Source organism: Hippoglossus hippoglossus, chromosome 20, assembly GCF_009819705.1.
Source record: "Hippoglossus hippoglossus isolate fHipHip1 chromosome 20, fHipHip1.pri, whole genome shotgun sequence".
Lineage (NCBI taxonomy): Eukaryota > Metazoa > Chordata > Actinopteri > Pleuronectiformes > Pleuronectidae > Hippoglossus > Hippoglossus hippoglossus.
In genome coordinates, this window is record NC_047170.1 from 6,312,198 (window position 1) to 6,334,232 (window position 22,035).

The 22,035-nt window shown below is 40.6% G+C and overlaps 1 protein-coding gene across 3 annotated transcripts in view; it reads right to left on the bottom strand.

Annotated features, from left to right (window-relative positions):
* prkdc (protein kinase, DNA-activated, catalytic subunit) overlaps positions 1-22,035 on the bottom strand; it is a 37,710-nt gene that overhangs the window by 9,627 nt on the left and 6,048 nt on the right. For all 3 annotated transcript variants that reach the window (XR_004612374.1, XM_034573118.1, XM_034573117.1), the window contains exons 12-65: positions 21,857-22,021; positions 21,558-21,726; positions 21,154-21,203; positions 20,924-21,046; positions 20,604-20,753; positions 20,091-20,200; positions 19,539-19,695; positions 19,238-19,324; positions 19,007-19,126; positions 18,747-18,906; positions 18,553-18,662; positions 17,935-18,022; positions 17,638-17,801; positions 17,344-17,496; positions 16,901-17,008; positions 15,960-16,186; positions 15,674-15,768; positions 15,280-15,382; positions 14,953-15,086; positions 14,587-14,817; positions 13,812-14,038; positions 13,525-13,733; positions 13,226-13,358; positions 12,858-13,016; positions 11,766-11,969; positions 11,497-11,685; positions 11,196-11,300; positions 10,904-11,071; positions 10,600-10,727; positions 10,193-10,400; positions 9,805-9,983; positions 9,545-9,713; positions 9,324-9,389; positions 9,180-9,243; positions 8,813-8,961; positions 8,491-8,631; positions 8,229-8,348; positions 7,978-8,121; positions 7,617-7,768; positions 6,919-7,050; positions 6,561-6,672; positions 6,192-6,313; positions 5,940-6,089; positions 5,231-5,404; positions 4,934-5,032; positions 4,580-4,790; positions 4,313-4,487; positions 3,930-4,133; positions 2,629-2,744; positions 2,381-2,512; positions 2,105-2,281; positions 1,463-1,671; positions 865-1,003; positions 571-759 (exon numbers count right to left, since the gene is read on the bottom strand). Coding sequence is in view for 2 of the 3 variants with exons in the window: in XM_034573118.1 (XP_034429009.1) it covers positions 571-759; positions 865-1,003; positions 1,463-1,671; positions 2,105-2,281; positions 2,381-2,512; positions 2,629-2,744; positions 3,930-4,133; positions 4,313-4,487; positions 4,580-4,790; positions 4,934-5,032; positions 5,231-5,404; positions 5,940-6,089; positions 6,192-6,313; positions 6,561-6,672; positions 6,919-7,050; positions 7,617-7,768; positions 7,978-8,121; positions 8,229-8,348; positions 8,491-8,631; positions 8,813-8,961; positions 9,180-9,243; positions 9,324-9,389; positions 9,545-9,713; positions 9,805-9,983; positions 10,193-10,400; positions 10,600-10,727; positions 10,904-11,071; positions 11,196-11,300; positions 11,497-11,685; positions 11,766-11,969; positions 12,858-13,016; positions 13,226-13,358; positions 13,525-13,733; positions 13,812-14,038; positions 14,587-14,817; positions 14,953-15,086; positions 15,280-15,382; positions 15,674-15,768; positions 15,960-16,186; positions 16,901-17,008; positions 17,344-17,496; positions 17,638-17,801; positions 17,935-18,022; positions 18,553-18,662; positions 18,747-18,906; positions 19,007-19,126; positions 19,238-19,324; positions 19,539-19,695; positions 20,091-20,200; positions 20,604-20,753; positions 20,924-21,046; positions 21,154-21,203; positions 21,558-21,726; positions 21,857-22,021 (7,959 nt within the window). In the remaining variant the exon portion in view is untranslated. The remainder of the gene's footprint in view (positions 1-570; positions 760-864; positions 1,004-1,462; positions 1,672-2,104; positions 2,282-2,380; positions 2,513-2,628; positions 2,745-3,929; positions 4,134-4,312; positions 4,488-4,579; positions 4,791-4,933; positions 5,033-5,230; positions 5,405-5,939; positions 6,090-6,191; positions 6,314-6,560; positions 6,673-6,918; positions 7,051-7,616; positions 7,769-7,977; positions 8,122-8,228; positions 8,349-8,490; positions 8,632-8,812; positions 8,962-9,179; positions 9,244-9,323; positions 9,390-9,544; positions 9,714-9,804; positions 9,984-10,192; positions 10,401-10,599; positions 10,728-10,903; positions 11,072-11,195; positions 11,301-11,496; positions 11,686-11,765; positions 11,970-12,857; positions 13,017-13,225; positions 13,359-13,524; positions 13,734-13,811; positions 14,039-14,586; positions 14,818-14,952; positions 15,087-15,279; positions 15,383-15,673; positions 15,769-15,959; positions 16,187-16,900; positions 17,009-17,343; positions 17,497-17,637; positions 17,802-17,934; positions 18,023-18,552; positions 18,663-18,746; positions 18,907-19,006; positions 19,127-19,237; positions 19,325-19,538; positions 19,696-20,090; positions 20,201-20,603; positions 20,754-20,923; positions 21,047-21,153; positions 21,204-21,557; positions 21,727-21,856; positions 22,022-22,035) is intronic.

Genomic DNA, 22,035 nt, shown 5'->3' on the forward strand with positions numbered 1-22,035 from the left:
AGGCTCAACAGTTTCCTTATGAAACCACATTTAAATTCACTAGATGCAGGTTTTTATTTCAATCTGCACCAAATTGCACCCCTAAACATGCTTCATTTTTTTTGGTCAAGATCCATAAATTATTCTCTGAGAAATAAATGTAAATGTTGAAACAAAAATCTTGCAATATCAAAGAAAGGGAAAACACAAAACGCCTCTGTGATCCAGATCTGTGCCAAAATTTCACAGTACCGAGTTTTTTGCTAATCTGTCCAGTAGTTTTGTGAAATCCTGCTAAATATCAAATGAACAATAAAAAAAACCCAGAAGGAAGTTAAAAATCACCTGCAGGTACTTGATACTAACATTAAAGAAGTTATAGGACTTCTATACTTACAATGCTAAGTTTAAGTTCAAATACCACACATCTCTAAAGTTGCAATACAAAGAACGGCTGAGATAACAAAATGTATGTTTTCATTTCAAGCCATCACTGCACTTTCAGCATGAGGAAGAATGCAGTTGTGGTAAAACCAGAATTAAAACCTGTGGGTTGTCTGCCCACCCTGCTACATGACTGAGAACTGTCACCTGATAGAGGGGCTCTGACCACATCTTTTCGAGGTCGGGTGGGGAGGTTTCATCTATGGACACCGTGGAGCAGTACTGCAGAGACTTCCACTCAGTCAAATGACTGTAGGCGTCCATCGCTGCCACTTCCCAGAAGTCCTTCTCCGAGTCGGTGGGCTCACCGTCGCTCCAATCCTCAGTGTTGAGGGCCTGTCAGTGTACAGGACAGTTTTCACTCTTTTCACTCTATCCCGCTTGAAAGACTGAAACTTAACACTGCATAGCTTTACACACAGCTAGCGATGACTCGTGTACCTCATTGTAAAGCTTCACAGCTTCTGCATAGTCAGTGTTGGCTTCAGCTTGAAGCGCAGCACAGGTGATTGACTTGGTCCCAACTTTACCACCGAAGATGCTGCGCACAACATCGTAATCCTCCAAAGACCTGTAAAGCCTAAATATCACATTTAACAAAAGCAATTACAATTATCCACAAGTGACTGGCATGTATTTGTAATGGAGCTATTTACAGTGTGACAGAAACTTGATGGACCAGAGGCAACGTGCATGAGAGTGTTAATGTAACCGTCACCACAAGAAAAAGAAAGCTGCAAAGATGAATCAGTATTAAAACAAATCAGAAGGAATCAATGCATTCATAAAATCAATTATGTATATTATATCATATTATATCAGTTATTAATGAAACCTTCAACACAGGTATGATGAACTATCCAAGGACAGGATCTACATCATAGCATTTTATTTTATGCTAGTTTGTTATTTTATTATTTTCTTGTATTTTACATTGTGTTTTCTTTTATATTGCACCCATAAAATAGACAAACTGACCAATAGCATATAGTTTCTAACATTCATCTACAAGCCAACAGCAGAACTAGCACTGTCATACCTTGCAAGGTGGATCCATTTGTTGGTGTCTGGGGGGATTTCCCTGCGTCCTCGTGACCGTTTGGCGGGAGGTTCATCCTGGACGCCGGCGTGCAGCAGGCTGTCCTCCAGCAGCAGGATGCCCGACGGCTGCTGGAGGCTCACCAGGCACGTAGAGCTGATGGCTGCTGGGTCGAGCTGCTGCAGCTCCTTATGCTGATAGCACATGTCCTAAAGAAACAATGGTCAGATTATTATATATTTATAGTTTTGAGGTTGACTTTAATAATCAAGCTATAATAAATAACCCAGGCTCTACAGGATATGGATCATTTAGATGGCAAATTGTATTTCTTGCTCCTTTGTAAGTGCCTGTAGAGGTAAACTACAATATAGCTGGACTAAATATTGTCATTATGAGTATACAAGGCCATTTGTTTTTCTATAAATGCAAAAAGACACAAATTTAACTACTAATGTTATAATATAGAAAATATATATACAGAATAGAGAATAAGGTATTATGGAGGAGGCGTCATAAATGTAAATATCATAAAACATAGGCGTAATCAAATACTCTCATTTTGACACCATCAATAAATGCTATGGTAAATTCAGATCCATGACTTTTGTAGCATAATCAAACAATGCTTTGGGTTTGTACCTGCACACATGCTATAAACGGAGGGAAGCAGAGCGTACTCTTGCTCAAGAAAGTGTTCATGTTGCACCGCAGCTCTTCTTTAATCCTCCCACTCTCCCCTGGTTTGAGCTTGTCCATTTCTTGGAGGACACCAGCAAACAGGGAGCTGAAGAGCTGTTTGGCTAAAATTGGGTCTCTCTAAGGGGAACATGCAGAGAGAAAAACATAAATCATATGTATTTGTACAACCTGGGCCCTAAAAGGGTAGGATGCAGAAAGCAGAGGCGGTCGTCTTACCTGGGCGAGTGCTTGTAAGGGGGTGATGAGGCTGCTGTACGGGATCTGGATGTCTGGGAAGTCCCCCACTCTGTAGTTACGATAGAGAGTCACCTGAGCCTCTTTTCTCAGCCTTTGGTCAGCCTTTTGTTCCTGGGGAAACACAACACTGATTGTTGAAGCACTGGATTAGACAATTCAATCAAGAAACGTTTTTTAAGCTGCCCTCCAACAGGATCGGTACTGTATATTGTTTGTCTGTGTGATACCTTTTTCTGCCTCTGTTGTCTGATCTCTTTATGCGCGTAACCGATGCTGACTTTCTCCTGGTCCTTTAGAAATCTGCGTCTCAATCTTAGGATGTTATTGCGTTGCTCATTGTTTGCTGTTGACATGAAGACATAAAAGGTATTAAAAAAGGCATTAACAAAGCATCAGTGGTAGTCCACAGAAATTAAGTCTCCAACACAGATTCAAATCATTACTGTAAAGCTATTTTAAGACATGAACTCGGGAAAATGTCCGGAAAATTGGGTGAGGATATATCCTGGAGTTTGAAGAATGCAACAAGAGATTGTCCAGGTCAGACATGTTCACAACAACAGAAAAACATTCAGGCTAGGGGTGATGCCGGGGTTGTGCATGCAGGAGGCAGGACAGGATTTGAAAAGCTCTCAAATGTCATTGTCTTTCAAAGTTGACATCTTCGTCAGCCTCCCCCTACAGGTATGGCTCCTATTTTTCATCCTGAGATATTTGTATTCTTCCAGTTTAACATCTGTTGCGCTGTTAAGAACATCATCAACTCGCATACTCGCTCGCTGTGAATTTTCTGGGCATTTTTCTGCTGTATTCCCAGATGGGCTCACTCTAATAGTTTACTAGGGTGTTGGCAGGAAAAGTTCCAGAAAATGTCCAGAGCAACTGACATATTTTCACAAACAGCCTCTCCAATAAATTTTAGGGAATTCACCGGAGTTCAGTGCATGTGCGAAAGCAGCTTAAGAGGATTTTAACATAGGTTCTATCGGTTCTATCTTAGTTTCAGTCAAAGAGGAAACCTACTCTCAGGCCAACTCCCTATCTTGCCATAAAGAAAGACTGAAATAAAAATCCTGGATCCAACAGTTAATTCTGATCTACTTTAAAATGTAATGGGCTCTTCCTTGGGTCATGTCTGACCCCCTATACAATTTCACAGAAGTTGGTTCAGTAGTTTTTGTGTAATCCAGCAAAAAAATGCACAAAGAAACACTAATGAAAACATAACCTCCTTTGGAAGGTTAATAAATGATATCCAGTGACAGTTAAAACAGGCCTCATAACTGGTCTGATCCATCTGTGCTGAATTTCCACTGACTATTTGCACAGCCAACAAAATAAAGCTTCAAGCCCACAACCCTATTTGCTTAGTTGGGTAACCTGTTAAATTAGATAGTTTCACAAATCTATTTCATTATTAAACAGTGGACTAGTTACCAGAAAGGTCCCGTCAAATATTTCTCTCTTGAAACATGAGTGTGAAGTGATTAATATTATAATATGTTTGTGCAGTTTCTCAGAGACTAACCTCTAGTGCGACTGTCCACCTCATCGCTTGGTGCAGCAAGGCGCTTCAGCCCGAATCCTTCCCCTACTGGTCGTCTTGCAGGAGTTTGCCTCTCTGCTTTCTTATCAAACACCATCAGTGACGACAGAGATTCAGAGCCCGGTGTGTACTCTGCCATAGTATCCACACTGCTGCCTGTCAGCCAGTTATATGCTGTGCGTCGACCTGGAGGAGAAAAAGACAACAAGATTTAGCAGTTAAAATCAAATAGTATACTCTTTCAAATGGAATAGGTTTATACAAGATACAAGAAAAAAGGTGTATGTACAGAAATGTCCTGTGGAGTTCTTAATTAATTTTTTAACCTGCTGCTCTAATATTGGGATATGTAATTAGAGTGGTACCTGCTGTTTGGGTTTGGCTGAACTCCAGTGACGTCTGAGTGGCTCTGAGCTTCCCCTTCATGGCTATGGCCTGTGACGCTGCCACACCCTGTGTGCTTAGAGTACTTTGGGTTGCGACAAACATAGGAGTCATCACCGTGCTCCTGAAGCGCCAGTTGGAATCAATCACATAGTCCTAAAAAAAAAAATGGAAAAACATAATCAACACACCAAGTTCATCATTTTGATCATTTAAACTCACCCAGAGAGGAAGGGAGGAATAAATACCTGAAAGGTGCACTCTGAAAGAGGATACTCAAACATGTTTCGTTGGAAGTCAGGACTCTGGCTAGTCATTTCCAGCAGCAGATTGGTCACCAAGCTTAAGAAACACCTCTCTATTTGGCACGAGTACAGGGAGCGAAGCACAGTCAACATTCGGTCAAGGGTCGCAGTGGGAAGGCGCTTCTCCTGACTCCAGAAGTTACGAACATAAAGCCTGAAAACAAAATAGACAGGGATATTATATTGTGACTGATGGGATCACACTTCCCTGCACAATATAAGAAAGGTTGACATAAGATAAAGACAGTGACAGTGTATGAAAAATAAAGCATAACACAGGGTGAAGTAGGTTCTTACTGAAGGCCTTGGTTTTCTTCAGACAGTCCCTGAAGTAGTGTTTCTTTGGCTGCATTCAAAACCTCGACTGAGATGTTGTCTTCCATGCTCTCTGCATCACTGGAAGAATAAAGATACAGTGCAACATTAAATGTAGACTTTTAGCAACACCACGTCTATTACAACCATTAAAAAATGCAGTTTGGTGGCCATAAAAAGAATTTGCACTATTTCCTCGTCTTGCTTGCTAGTTTGCACTTTTAAATCAACGTATAAATTTTGTTCATAACAGCAGCATGTGGGATATGAAGTCCCGACCTGTAGTTGTCCTGGATCCACATGAGGATATCGTACATCCTCTCTCTGCACACTGGTGATGGATGAGAGACAAAAGCCATCACAGCTCCCAGGAGCTCCTGAAGCTGAACTGGAGTCAGCAGGCCAATAATCTTGTGGATGATATCCAGACACATTCTCTGTCTTGCTTCATCCCTGAGAGAACAACAGCAACACGCAGAAACATGATTTAGCATGATAAACATTCATATTGAATTATTCATTTACATTTGTTTTTCGAAGGCTAAAGATAGAATGCCACAAATGTCAATCTCTTTTAGTTTTTTTTTGTACATTTGCTGTTTATGAGGATTTTGGACATTTTATTTTGTGTAGAAAAATGTTTATCTGATTGTTAGAGCCGTACCTATTTGTACACAAATGAGAGCAAAGTGGGAGAGAGTGGAACAAAAAAGCGAATCAATGCTTTTTAAAACCAATCCCAATGTATCACATACCTGTTTAATATCATTCAATCTTTGGCTGCAGAGGATAAACATGTTGGAAGTGAAATCACCCTTTTGCCCCATGTAGTTACCAGGGAAGCTTAAACCCTTAGCACCATGTGCATCAAAGCATGTCTATCTAAAACAAGGGCAATGCATTGTATGTGCTGACAGGTTTCATCAGTTCATAGACTAAATAAACCTGCGCAAAATGTAGATGAGTGTGGACAGGAGTCAGGACCTACCTGTGACCCATCATCTGAATGAAGCCTGTGGTTTTTAGCTGCAGAAAGATGTCTGGGATCAAGTCAGCTCGGCTCAGCACACACTCCAAACAGTCTGTCTTTAAGATGCCGTGCAACTTTGGCAGCAGGAAGAACACATGATTGACAAACCTGAAAAGTAAAGCCTCTGTTTAAGCCTCTGGCAGGGACAAAATTAAATATACATTAAATGACAAAGATGATTCATATTATACAGTTGAAATACAAACTCACCCATCCATAAATGGGGGAAAGTGCTTTGACACTTTGTTCAAGCAAATAATGAACTTGTCGTCCCTGTCCGTTTTTCTCAGATTTGTTATCTTACTTGCAGCAAGACTGATGATTTGATGTTGCTGAAATAAGAATCAAAACAAAGAGAAAATGTTGTCAGGTTGTGACATTCATGTAATAAATGCAATGAATAAAAAAAAACGAATATAAGAAAATAACACAGAATTTGATCACCAAGATACACATCAACTGAATTTATTCAAGCTTTAACTTATGATTAAAAATGATTTTCCAAGTGAGATTTTTCTAGTACAAGTTGTTTGAGTCCTCATCAGATAGAAAGAGAAAAAAAAGAAACTAAGCTCATACATTGTCCGTTTCGGTTGTATTCTTCAGGATAAGGCCGATAATTTCAGCAGCAGCTGAGTAGACATCTTTGTACCGTACAAAGGACAAGTTGTTGGTGAGAGACTGGATGTACCTGTAGGAAAAAACACCAACCAAAAATTATTTAGCCTGCACAACAAGATGGCAACAGCTACAACAAGCATGTACCCACATTTGTAAAGAAACCATAAATGTGTGGATATACTGCCACTCTCCATTTCGATTGATGGCCGTTACCTGAACCTGCAGCTTGCAACTTTAAAAAGTAACAAAATCATTTGTATTAACAAGGGAAATTAGGGATTCACATGCTGCCATTTAGCTGCCCTGTGTATTTTACCTCTCAAACTCAATTCCACACGAAGCATCGTAAGCAGGGAGGTTGTTGGCCAGGATGATTCCCAGCAGCTGAAGTCCAACCGAGTTGTCTTTGCTGTTTGAGTCGGTGCCGCAAAATCGCTCGAATATCAGACTAGAAAGAAGAGAGAGAGAGCCATGAAGAATCATCATAATTTTCAAACTCTGACTCTTCCTTAGATTTACTTAAAGGTGGTGGCTGAAATGTCCAAAAACATTTAAAGACAGGACTATTTTTTCTTGTTTTTCCTGAGGGATGACACACAATTAAGAATTGAACCTGTGTCTGAAAATAGACACAGGTTGAATTCTACTTCTTTCATCAGATTCTCTTGGAGATTGGTCAGAATGCCTTTTATTTTTTCCTAAAAATACTAAATACTTTTTAAACATGCATTTATATGTATATATTATTTATCCATGTTTTAAATACTTTTCATTGAAAATAGTTGGCAACACTGGACTAGGCACAGGGTAACAAAGCAGCCAGGAAGTAGTGAGTAGACTGTGTGGACCAGCAAAGATGCATCCAATCTTGTCTATTTTCTCTTTCAGAGTTACACAATGACAACACAACATTCATATGAAAACACACACAGACATTAAAGTGAACCAGTACCACTCGTTTGCCTCTTCTCTTCATAACTACGGCCACAATACATGTGTCATTGAGAGTATTACCTGTAAGGCACATGCAGACAGTCCTTCCAGCACTCTACCAGAGTGCGAATGATCTCCAGGTTGTGTCGGAAAACAGCCCTCTTGTTGTGAAAGCTGTGCTTCATCAGGAACTCCAACAGTCGGTTTGCAAGCACCTCATCTCTGGGGTTACCCTGAGACACACAGTACTGTTATGATCGTCCACTAGTGATAATTGGTAATTTCATACGGTAATACAATGCAAGAATGAAAAAGGAAATTGGTTATACTCCTAAAAATGTGCCACAGTTACAGATTTTTCAATCAGAATTAACTAAAGTGCAGTGGATTTGTTCACATATATTGGAATGTGAGCGTAGGTAATGAAAAAAACTTTTACAACCTTGGGACTGGTCAGACTTGTCCAAGAGAGCACTGTGACCACGATATCCACCACCATGAAATGGATCCCCTTTCCTCCATTATTTCCAGAGACAACGAGCTGCAGGAGCGGCCCCAGCCAGTGCTTGGCATATGGTCGAAACACCTGAGGAGACGCAAAGTCCAAAAAGTGAACGTACAGGGAGACATGGTATCATATATATATATTTTTTTAAAACTGTATAGTCGCCGAGAGCATATGAAATCATTCACCTCCTCTGTGTTGATGAGCAGCTTTGAGATGAAGAGTCTGATATTCAGAGGTGTTGCTGGATTTGCAAGTTTTCCATGTAGAAATTTCATCCATGGAGGAAGTTCACTCAACATGTTTCCCTGTTTCATAAACAAAGAACACAGAACAGTCAACAGTCATATTTATAGATGATCATTTTGATGACAGAATATATTTCATGTGATCTTATTTATTTCAAAGAAAGTTCAAAAACCTACTTTGCCCTTTTTCAGTACCACTGACCTGTTCAACTTTGGGAGTGATGTTGTTCCTTTGCATGTGTCCAATAAGAGCAGTCATGGTCGCCATGCATTCATGCTGATTCAGCTCATCCATTTCTAGATCCACCATTGCATCCTGGGAAGGATTTGTTTCCTCTGTCTCCTACATTTTTGGATTAGATTAGCTTCAACTTCATTGTCGTTGCACAGTGGGGAGTATATATATGAATACGACAAAATGAAATGAACACACTAAGATATATACATCATGTGCAGCACCTAGAGTAAGTAACTGCAGGTATTAAGTGTGGGTGTAAATATGCATTAAAAATCGTGTGACTAACTCTTTTCGCCACGGTTCGTCTTTGTCCTTCGGGGTTTTGGGAGCTGAAGGAAAAGCTTTGGACACCGGTGGAGAAATCAAACTGACTCATCTCCTCACTCAAGCTGCTGTCGGCCATATAAGACTGGGAGGACAGGTAAACTGGTGCTTCTATGGAAACAGCGATATAAAAAATACAAGCGCACGTCACCAACTTTTAAAAAACGCTGGTGTGAGTCACTGCAGTTCGATCTTTGTGTACTATCTAAGTCAGACCGATCACATTTTATTTCCTTCACTCTGCACAATGTAGGGTTGAGTCAGAGCATGCTGTAAAGTAAAAATGTCACGTGCTGTGTGCCAAAGACCACCGAACTCATAGTTCATACCTCCATTCTCCTCGCTCACTTCTTTTCGAATCATGATGTATTTCTTTTTTCTCTCAAGTGGGACCTACATTGATAAAAAACAGCAAATGAATAAACCACGTCTGGAACTCAAAGACAACTGTTACACAGACACATAAAACATACCTCAATTTCAACTGGAAAGTTATAGGTCCTTTCAACATCAATGATATTTTCCAGAATGAACTGATTCTGTGCAAGACAAGAAAAAAAAGGAAAAATAGGTGAGGTATTAATCCATCGCTCTGTTTCCACTGGTGAGAAAACATGAAACTCATTCTAAAGATGAAGGATAAGATTGATTGAATAGATTCAGACTAGAGTGAGTTGGAAACCTTAGTCTGTACCTTCTCCAGTTTCTCACTGAAGAGGAAGCCCTGGTAGAACTTGGCCTCACTGAAGCTGCAGCTGATGGCCGCGATGGCACAGTTGTACGCAGCACAGTGATGCTGTCGCCTGAGTTCAAGGAGCTGAGTCTCACCGGCCATGTTCTCAGTGAAAGCTTCAAAACATGACCTATTGTGAAATTAATAAAATACAAGAGCCATTATTCATTTTACATCACTGTCGTGTCACTTCTAATATTTCAAGTAGCCAAGAGTCGTACTTGATCAGTGTCTTGGACAACTCATTCCCCTCGGTTTTGTCTGAGCGACAGTACGCTTGATTGATGCGGGATTCCTTGGAGTAAACCTCTTCTTTGGGAATCCGACAATACAGTAGCTCCATCAGCTTGTAATAGCCGATCTTCTTCAGCAACTGGATCTCAAATGTTGATTCAGTTAACTGAAATTAATACATAAATTAGCTTATTATTGAATTCCAGGAGGATTCTCTGATCTAAACAAACCAGATTAATAGCACAAATGTAGGACACGGAAAGCAATAATTTCATAGTTACCAGAGTAAAAGTAAAAGATTAATATGGATGATCTATTTTATATATTATAATTATCTTTATCTCTTCAAATAAATCCTTAAATGTGGGAGCTAACCTTGGTGAAGCGACTGAGCAGAAAAGCAATCATGTCACAGACATTTGCCACAAAGAAGTCGGTCAGGGCTTTGGTGCTGCAGTCAGAGGCCAGAGGCAGCACAACCCTCTCCATCATGGCCTGCAGCATGGAGCTCACCGGCACATCCCCCTGCTGGACCACCCCATACACTGCACAGAGCAGCTGCAGCTGCCGCTCACTGCTGGATCTAATCACACATCGAAATACACCAAGCTAAATTGACATCTTTGTCCATTTTTATACACACTTTATATTGTATATGGGCATCTACAACTGTACTTGATAACTGTGATAACTTTATCATGCTCAACAAGCCGTCAATTCCAAAACACGACACCTAAACTCACATGAATGAAGAATAGCTGTGAAGTGAAGGCTTCACTTACCGCTTTGCAAGTCTCTGGAAACAGGTTTGGAATTGCTCCTCCATGATGTGTTTTCTGTCTCGACACAGAATCCCTGACATCAGTTTGAGCAGGAGTGGACTCTGAGAAAGCTCCAGGGCATCCAGCAACTACAAGGCAGACATTTTAAGTTTGTTATCTTCATGCAAAATTATAAACGCCAAAACATGTTGAATCAAAGAGAGTTTGGTCTTCACCTGTCTTTACATATTATCTTTAATGCTGACTCTACACTTTACTAAAATTGAATGGTGTCTGCCTGTGGTAAAGCTGTATCACACTTCACCTTTCGAATACAGTCCATGTAGTTGTTGCGGTGAAGCGAGCCTTTAGCAAACTCATCGGACTGCATGGGGAAGTGCGACACCACTAGGGCGTCAAGGGCTCTCTGCAGTTCAGCCAGCTGCTCCTCCGGGAGGGTTATGAAGAAGGGCAACACCAACAGGGCCTGACTCTGAACAGATAAAAACATCCAAATAAAAAAAACGTATACAGTTTCATATTTTCTACTTACTTAAAATTGTTCAGCTAAATGAAGTAATCTAATATACTTTACCCTACTGTACCCTCTCAGTTACCTTGAGATTCAGTTGCAGATTCATGTCAACCAGCAGCACAGTGAAAGTGGAAAACACGGGTCTGAATGCTTCATGGTTTATATTGGAGCAGACTGACGAGTCAATCTGATGTAAAAATAAAAAAAAACATACAAAATTATTAAAACAAATTATGACAAACAGTGGGAAAGCTTGCATTTTATTGTTTTTTTAAAATTATGTTGATTCTTATGTTTATGACTCAAGTGTGTTAATTCATTCCTTTACAAAGAGACTTTGTTTTGCTGGAGGTCATACAGCAGTAACTTCATCTTCATCATACCTGTAGGAGCTTGGAGAGCAGTAAGAGAGTAGCGGTTTTGCTTTCTGGAGTGGAAGACTGTCCTTCCCACCACGGCTGCAGACTGCTCCACCTTCTCAGCACCTCTTCCACCAGCTGCTTTCCCTGAGTCTTCCTCACAGAGCGCTCTCCAAAGCTGTGGTCCAGCATGCCATTCAGCAACACACTCACCTGATGAAATACAGAAAACCATCCATCAAACACCGTCTGAAACAAATTTAAACGTGTGAGATAAGATGAGGAAGAGCTACCATGCCGGGATTTTGGGAGGAAGCTCTCATGAGGCGTGGAACTGTGGCATCGTGGCTTCTCAGCAGCTCGGCATTGATGGTCGTCTGGAAGAGGCTGTAGAAGTACTCGCCATGTGAGAAGCTGAGGAAGCTACTGCTGTGGCCTCCAGATATTGGAACAGAGAGCATGATGGTGTTCAACAGCAAGTCCACCAGCTGCTCACTCTGCAGGGAATGAATAATGTACAACAGGAGGCAGCAAAGATTGAAACACTGGTGGTTCTTGGACTTTATGTAGAGGTCTATGCAGATTTTATGTTTTTGCAAACTATGCATTTGTATGACAGTATTAGGGCAACTTAAAGGAAGAAATCTGAGATTATGACAATAAAGTCATAATATTATGACAATAATTTAGGCAATGTGTATTTTCAGAGGATGAATATGAGATGATCAGCCTGTTGCCTGTGTGAAAATAATTACCAATAATAATTAATGATGTGTAGCACCTTGTTAAGTTATACTTTAGTATAGGTTTCACAAATAACAAAATATTTTGTATATTTATATATATATATATATATATATATATATATATATATATTGGCTAATCAGTACCACATTATCATAAGTATCAGGAGGAGTGTGCAAGAAACTGTGTTTACTCCAGAGAAAGAACCACTCAGACTTGGAGGAAGGTGTTACTTTTGTCACATATTTGGTAGTGGTCGACTGTGAGGTTATCGTTGATTACATGTGTGTGATATTCAAAGAGGTTTTGTAATTTATCAAGAAACAATGGTGAGCATGAGTTCTCCTTGCTGCTTATTTACTTATTTTTTTATTCAAATATTATGTATTTTTTCCTCATTTAATTACATCTTTAATGTTATAATGTGACTTTTGAAAATTAAACTACATTATAAAATCTCATATTTTTTCATATGGCCCTAATACTCTCTCCTACATTGGTAATCTGTATATTTTAAACTGTGAGTTTAATTATGTCAAAGGCATCCACTATCAATTTGCTACAGTCTAATTGGAGCTTTTCTGTTGCAGTCAGTCAACAGCAGATTTTATCAAACCTAAGCAAAGAGTGGAAGCACTGACCTGTTCACTGAGAGAGAAGGAGAGCTGAAGCAGACCATCTGCTACCCTCCTGGTGTTTATGTCCATGGATGGAAGGGCCTTCCTCTCCTCACCTGGTGCTATGCCTTTATACACCGTCATCAGAAGTCGGGACCCAAGAGACTTGGCATAGGCTGAATCCTTTAAGAATGACAAACACAAATAAACGTGTGGTGGCTACGTGAACAGAACAAATACTAATATATTCCACCAGTACACAAGTCAAAAACAATAGCTTTAGGTTAATAATTTCGATGGTCACGAGAACTGAATGACATGATACATTTGGACAGCAGAAAATTTATGAGACAAATATTCAGCTTATTGTGGGGTTACTTAAGGACAAATACCTCACTGTGCAGGATGGAGCTGAGGAAGCCGGCTTTGTGGATTTGCTTACAGGAAGACAGAAGCATTTCCATCTGGCCATGGAGGCTCAGAGTGCCTAAATGGTAGAGGTCCACAGTGCACAACTCCTCCACACTATGGAGATCATTAAAGAAAGTTTGAAGGAGAGGAAAAACTGATAAGTATCCATGATGATGGAGGTTTCAGAGAATGTGATCAAGTGTAATGTCTCGGTAGAAGACAACAAATATGAGGGGTTTTATTCACTCAAAGTGAGAGCAATAAAAGGCGATTTACAGACCTTGTACGTGAGATCTTTGTCCGCAAGCTGCTTTCAAGACTAGCACGGTACGTTGAGTTCAGCAGGGCCTTCAGCAGAGGAACACACACTTCTGGTAGGTTCTTCATTACTTCCACATCGGCCATGTTAAAGCCAACAGCGGATGGCTCACACACCACCAGCGCAGTCAACTCAAAAAAAACTTTGCAAAAGAAATCTTGCTCCAGAAACTGTGAATGTAAAAAGGAGATAGTGAGCAAACAAACATTTTTTTTGTCTGAGCAAGTCTGAGCATCTTAAACAAATACCTTCCAAAACTCTTGGTCTCCTTTTACAAGAATCATTGTGGCAAATTCCAGCAGGCGAACAATGATGGTGCCCTTGCTGTAGTTGTACTGGTCAACCTCTCTCGGGCTGAAATGAGCACTCCTCCCGCCAAGAGGGAAACAGCTCTCTGCTGCCGCCAGATCATGGGTTGCCAGCTCAGTCAAAAAGAAATTTGTCGCTTTCAGAAAACTCGACTCGTCTTTGGAGCCTTTGAAATGAGGTGAAAAAGAAACATTTATAGAGATCACAGCACGGCCAACATGGCATCAAAAGAACTTTCATGTTAGTAAGGCAAGGGAAGTTCATTTATATAGCAACATTCAGACAAAGGCAATTCGAATAAAGGCACAGAAATACAATCAAAACGAGACAATTTAAGAATACACTAACATTTACAAGACAAGCAAGAAAATACTTAGTTAAAGATTAAAAAGTATGTAATTTATTGTTAGCAACAGCAATTATCAATATCAAAACTGGATGGCTTTCCACGAAATTTAGTGAAAGGATGTGGTATGGGTCAGAAAAGAACCCATTACATTTTTATTCTTTTTAAAATCACTTTCTTTAACATACGGAAGCATAGGAGGTTTTTCAACATTTCACTGATTTCCCAAGGAATATTTCAAGATCTTGCTGAAAAAAATCGGGCATATTTACGAGTGTGTGCAATTTGGTTCAGCCTGATTAAATTTAAAAGTAACTAAGAGTTAGTTAAGAGTATAAAATATGACGTCTTGCACAAACAGGACTTACTAAGCATGTGTTGAAGCTTGATGATGTGTAAGTTGATGAAGGTGTTGTAGCAGTCCAGGGAAGCTAGCAGCAGGTCCATCCACTGGAGCGTGGCTCTGACGCTGAAAGGGCCCGTCAGGTCCTTGAGGGTGGGCTGGGAGAGGAGCCCTCCACCCTCGAACCGTGAGATCAGGAAGCTTACTCCGTGATCCTTTAACATGCCATCCAGCCACTGAGGTGGAGACGGCTTTGCTGAGTTCAAACATGAACAAAGTCAAATGTAAATTCAGAATAGCAGGATCGATGACAGTGTTCTTTATCCTATAATCACATCTATGGTGATATTGGTTTTCTTTTCATGATGTAGCACTGTGCAGGGTTGCTCACCTGGGAGGAGAGGAACAAACTCATAGAAAAGCTCCATGCATTTGTGGCGACACTCGGCCTGAGGGCGGCCGCATTGTTCCAAAAGCCATAAAACCACATCTGACAGAAGAAGCTTTTCATCAGGAGGGAAGCCCCTGGCATACGAGAGAAATAAAAGAGGAAAAAGAAGGGAAAATCTTACATCTATTTGTCTTATCATTAACATTGCTACATGAAAAGTAATGCTGACTACTCGATTTCATTTTAAGCTATTCTATCTTGTAATATAGCCTAAGTTATAATGTAAGTTAACAGATAAACTGTTGTCCATGTACACAGAGGACCAACCTTGGGACACGTCTCTTAGCGTTGTGCTGATTGAGACTGAGGGCCTTGTGTTTGATGATTCTTTTGATATGGTCGATGGCACTTCTACACTGCTGCAGTGTACCTGAGGATGGAGGAGTGGCAGAAGCAGCTTCATAATACATTTGTTAATTTAAAATGAGCCGACAATACCGCATAACTTTCCTTTAACTGCAATGGAAGCTCAATTAAAGATTCAGGACAATTTATAAATGTAATAAACCAAATTTGAAATGCACATATCATTGTCAAAGAAAGAGCTTCTTTTGAAGGTTAAACTACCGTTGATAGAAATAATTCAGACATATCACATCAATCCAGTTGTCAAAGATTTTGAATCTACTTATCTATAAAGCTGAAGTGGAAGAACAGTTACCCATAGAGCGCTCATCTGAGTGTGCAAGAGCCAGACTTTCGATGAATATGACCAGAACTTCGAAGACAAACTGCTCCACTAAGGATTTTTCCTCCCTGCAGAGATAGAGAGACAGTAGCTCTGAAGATTACATTAGAACACCACATCGTTGTAATATGGAGCCATTTCTCTAAAGATCCTGAGCTAAATCAGCCAATCACTAAATATCAGCAGGAATTTAATTAATGGCAAATAAGTCTGGGTTGGATGAAAACTAAGTATCCAAAGTAACAAAACAGGATTGTACCTGAAAAGTCTGTAGATGCTGTTGAATGCTAAGGCAGCACCGAGTCTTTTGAACCCGTTGGGGTGGAGTGCCAGGCTGTAGATCCGCTTAAACAGGGACTTCATATTAGTGGGGCTCTTCTCCTGCTGCTTGGGGGTTGTTTGTTTGATTGACCATTTGACAAACTCTTCAATGCAGCAGCCGCAGAAGTCTCGCAGGGTGCTGTCCATGGGGTCAACCACACCATCCTGCGGAGAAGACAAACAAACAGGTGAAGCAGAAAAAGTCAGTTAAACAACAAACAACATGTATACTTCAGATGGTGGAAAGGACAGTAGGGGACTCTCAGTCAAAACAATAACAAAAGACAGTTTGGTGGTGTCATGAAGGAACGTGAGATCATGAGAGTTGTTGCAGTCATTGCCGTCACAGTTAGGATTCCTTCAGTTCTCATTGTTAAGGAGGTTTTTATCGGGAGCCGAGTTATTCACAGAAGTCTCCTCCACTCCAAATAAACCCACTAGATAAATCCAGTAAAAACACTGAATAAAGCAGCTTCGTGTTAAAAGTCAGTGATTCTCCGATGCTGTTAGGCTGTGAGCTCTGCTCTGATGCAGATGTCCGAGAACTAAAAGCCTTCATCTGGTTAAAATATGTAGTTAAAAACCACAAAGATCTAAAATGTATTGTAAAAAATGGGAATTATAATTGGATTAAAAAAGTATTTTCATTCTTCTGGCAAACAAACACAACCTTAGGAAGTGGACCTTTCCCTTGATTACAAATTACAGTTTTCTCTAGATTTGAAGACTACTGGAAACATGGGGATAATGTAAGTTCATAACTCAACAAAATATATAAACACTGGTCAGTTGTATTTTGACATTGTGATGAGAAAGTTACAGATTTTACCTTTCATTTATGTTTGAAAGTTGATCCTAAATGATTAAATCAAGCCTTACCAGTATGGATTCCAGAACAGCTACTGTGTCTTGGCTTTCAAACTTCTTGTTGTTAGTGAACCAGTGAATCAGCTGCATGACCAGAGGTTCAAAGAGCTGCCTGGTTACCTGGAAGAAATTCACAAAGATGGAGACATTACTTCAGCCTGGGCACATCAGAATCTTCCCGTGTGTTTATTCCCTTGTGTGGAACTAACCAGCACTGTAAACGACGTGCAGCAACTATTTACACGTGAAGCTGCTATGTCGACAAGTATGTCCAACAATTACTTCAGTGTCTATATAAATAAACATACAGCAGTACAAGTACTGCATCAAAATTGAAAATGGTAAGATCCGAAGTCTGTGTCATCACAAATATTACTTTAAGTATCAGAAATAAGACATTGAAGGACATGTTCTGACCTGTGTGAACTGAAGTAAATATCTATGAAGGTACGTACCTGATCAACATCACAGGCCAGACGCAGCAACACAGGAAACAGCCTCTTGTGGAGCTTGTACATTGGCGGCAAACTATTCTTTCCCTCCACCATCTGAGCACTCTTCCCAACCATGTAGACCACCAAGCTGTGGAGCAGCTCACAGGCCGCTACCTGCATCAAAGAACAGACCGACTGGATAACAATATTCACTTGCTTCTATTGCATGACGTGTCAGTCTCTATCAGATGTTTGCATCAAATATATTTTGTGAACTGCCTGACTGTGGAAACTGTCTGATTTTAGATGACATACTTTGGTTTGTCTGTCACTCGTGGACAGAGCCAGTTCACTGATGCGAGGCAGAAATGGGTCGAGGTAGATGAGCGGCTTCATATCGGTGAATGGCACCGCAAAACTCAGCCTTTTCTCAGTGTCCCAGGCCACAAATTTCTTCATCATTTCCTCTGATGAGACCACTGAAAACCAAAGCAGAGACATCGGGTCAACAAAAACAGCCAGCCTTTCAAAGTGTTGTTGGAACATCATGGACCAAACACACAAAACGTCATTGTACAAGGTAATGAGGAGGACGGCTGTGTTAGTCCTCACCGGTCACAAGGTTCCTGTTCAGCTCTCCTCCCAGGTGGCCGAGCAACTTCACCACCCGCAGCCTCACCATGACAATAGGAGCATCTTCCTACAGTCAGATACAAGTAACAAGTAAAATACAGTGTTCTCACAAACATAAGCTTACTGCACTAAGATCAATTTCTGTTTTGTAAAATCCTGAAGAAATCACTCCTGCAGGAACCTCCCAGTCATTTCTGCTTTGTGTAAATCCATGCAGTCATTAGAAACATTGGTGTTTCTACTGTGCTTGATGGACCTATGTGAATACAGTACATTATCCTTGTTACAGCATCTGCAACCAAACTGATCAATGAATAATATCTGTAAGATTTACTTTGACTTAAAGAGGTGTTTTATTTATTTATTTATTTATCTTTACATCATTTTATTTCATGTTGAATAAGCTGAAGCCTGAGGCTGGCCAAACACTTGGATCTCCTATGCTTCAGTCTTTTGCATCCTTGGAGCCCTTACTAAATTAACTTAAATAATAAAAAAAATAACGAAATTTAAACTTACGTCTAAAAACAAGACTGATCCTTTTAAAAAGTGAACCAAAAACTAATATCCAAAATACTGAAACATGTTTTCCGTTACCGTAGAGATCTGATTGGATTTCTTGAGAAGCCTCGTCATCACTTTGCTGTATCCTCTGTCACTTCTTGAAGACAAAGAAGACATCACCTCCCAGCTGCTGTCGTCGTTGTCTGAAGTCAACAACACACAAATCAGACATTAGACCCATCACCCTATCAAAGCGCTTGAGCGTCTGTGAAATTGGAATGGCTTACTGTCACTGGTGGTGGTTTTCAGGTATCCGTCCAGAAGAGGGAGGATGTTGACGTAGCAGGGCTGCAGAGTCTCTAGAGGAATGTGGGAGGACCAGTCCTCAAGAGCATCTAGGGCTGCGTTGGCCAGAGGAGGATGGCTCAGACCCAGTTTCAGAGCCGCCTAGATGACAGATTTACACACATATTTATATTTGAATCTGCATTCAACCATATTAAGCTCGGCTTGTAAACACATGATGAAACAAACAGGAGAATCCCACCTCAAGAGCAGGACAGTAGGCCTTGATGTCCAGAGCTACGATGTTGTGGTGCAACGAGAGGACGAATGTCAAGCAGGATGACAGCAGCTCATCTTTGTACTGCTTCATTCTCACACACACCTAGTAGGAAACCACATGTCACTCACATCTTCTGCACATTAGTTTCCCTGGTATGTCTCGTCTCTCCTAAGTTTCTACATTAACATGAAATAGGAGAGAGAGGCTTCCTACCTCTTTTCCAAACTTGGAGAAGAGTGCGAAACAAGCACTTTTCTCTGCATCGCTCTGGGCGGAGGTAGAGCTTCTTAGGCCAACTCCCTGTTCAAAAGGCAAAATGTTGCTGTTTTCATTTTGCTGTATATTCAATGTGAGGAATGCACTGCAAGACATTATAACTTATAATTCTGATTCACATTAAATGCTCTAAAAACCTAATGTAATGCACTGAATTTGTAAGAGTAGTTGGGATACACCATTTGATATCCCTGCTAAGTGGACGACACAGAAAAAGCTTTGCACTACTAGATATTACCTGGTTGTTTATTCTCTTGGTGATTTTCATGGTGACAGAGAGCAGCTTGTAAAAGCCACTGACGAGAGGATTCCGTATGGAATGGAGGATAAGTTCGTGGCTTAGGGGATACATCCAGGAGTGAAAATACTCCACGTGTTTAGTCAGCAACAGCTCACTTCAGAGACAAGAAAAGAGATATTGTTAATGATTAATATTTGGAAGAATAAAGGAGAGTTCCAGCATGATAACAATGGTTCAGTCTTTCTCATGAATGTTTTAAATATTGTTATTTTCTTGATGTGCTCTGTTATACACAACATGTATTGCAATTCTGTCCATGTTGGGAGAGGGATCCCTCACTAATGGTCACACATACATGAATGCGAAGCGAATATTGCAGGTTAAAGTTCTCCAAAGCTGAACTCTGATGCAATTTGCTTCGCCACAAATGTTTTCATGACCTCCTCGCTCACACAGATTGGATGTGAACGGGAGGATAAACAGTGTCACAGATGTGAGGTGTATCCTGCACAGCTGAGAGAGTATTGTGTCATGCTGTGTGTCCATCACCTGCAGAACTCAACCAAGTTGATAAAGGCTGTGAAGTCTTTGATTTTATTGGGCAACAAATGAGCTGTGGGGTCAGAAGAAGGCAGGACGTGTGTTGTGTCATCCAGGGCCTGACAGACAAGGAGGCAAGAACAGACAGAAAGGATTGTGAGAATTTGAGGATGCTGCCGATAGAAATGAAACGAAATCTTTTAAGATTTCTTTTGTGTTAAAACAATACAGTGCATTCCTGCCACCCGCTGGCTTAGTGATCTAATTGTAATTATCAGCTTTTTTTATAGGCTTAAATTTCATTATGGGAATAATAAAAAAGAACATATTTTCCCCGATAATTATCATGCATCCCTACCTTATATATTTTAATGGAATCCAAAAGTTGATATGTTATTATTCATCATTAATAGTGAAGGTGTTTTTTGACATCGTCATAGTGACGTAAACAATATTACCAAAAATTACACACTAGCCAATCAATAACCAACGTCAATGAACTATATCAGAGTGAGATTTCACCTCTTCGCCTGTTGTCACTTTCTGCACAGAAAGGTCCAGTTTCTCCACAATTCTGAGAATCGACTTCACCAACTCGTCGTAAATGAGGCGGCTCAATGACACAAGAGAAGCGTTCTGGGTTTGAAAAGCTCCGTCAAAGTATCCTGAATCCTGCACAGGAAGACGAGAATCAAAAGCAGCTGATTTAAAGCACCTGCATTTCAAAGTAGAGTTACAGCAGGTGATCCATGTAAAACAATGCTAGATGGCTAAATGAACAGTATCATACAAGAGACTATGACAAACAAATCCTCTATTCCCCAAAGTTTTACAAACTGTACCTTCAAACGATCACAGTCTAAAAGTCCTTTAAACAGACCAAGGTAGTTGTGACTAGATGGAACTTTCCACTTTCCGACTCGAACTTGGGAAGACTGAGATGAATCATTTCCACCTTCATTGTTCTGGGAAAACAAGGACAAAGGTCATATTTCGATCACAAAATGAATTTCCATGATAATAAAAAACAGATCTGTGCATTGATTCCTTTATGTGAGAAGATGATTCTGACCTCAGAGACCATGATGGGCTTCGAACAGACTCGTATTAAGCCCTGGTGAACTGACAAAGAAGCAAAAGCGAATTTTATTAGCAGACGTTGAGTACCATGACAAAAACAGCACACTGGAGGACTTACAGTCAGATTTGAAAATAACTTTGAAAACAACTGTTTCTATTGTGTTTTCTCTTATTTGGTTGGTGGGTCAGACATGTTGCCCAACCAGGAGCAATGTGTATATGAAACCCTCTGTTTTTAGAAATTCAGTGAACACAATGGATTCTCTACAAATGCTGCAACTGCTGCTTGTTGTTTGCAACAATTAAAGATGTTGGTAGCAGCTATTCCAAATGTTTCGGCGTAAAAAACCTTGGCCATGTGATTCAGCTCTAATGTTGTCATCAAGATCACCGTACCCACTGAGCCGATGAAACTCAACAGCACAGGTCCCTTAGAGGCGATGGCTACCAGCACTTTCAGAATGGATCTGCAGCAAGTCGTCTGCATTCTCTCACTGAACTGGGGGAAGCTGTCGATCTGCACCACGAGGAGACGCTCCAGGAGGGGTGTGTACACCTCTGGGACCTGAGGCCAGGGACACAAAGCAGGGGATCAAATGAGAAAATCATTAGGGTGCAGTGTGTCTTTCTCCATCTGGGGTACTTATGCTGTCCGACAGTTGGTCAAAGTAGCTGACAGCCTGTGAGCTTGTTACCTTTTCCAGGTGGATCAGGACACTGGCTATAGAGTCCAGGAAGCTGGGCAGCTGGTAGAAGCTGTCTTCCTCCCCGTCAGACTCCGTCAGGTACATCTGCTTACAGCGCTGAATCAGCTCGGTGTACATCAGGTCCACGTCTTGTGGGCAAACTTTCTTACATGGCTTCAAAGAAAAAA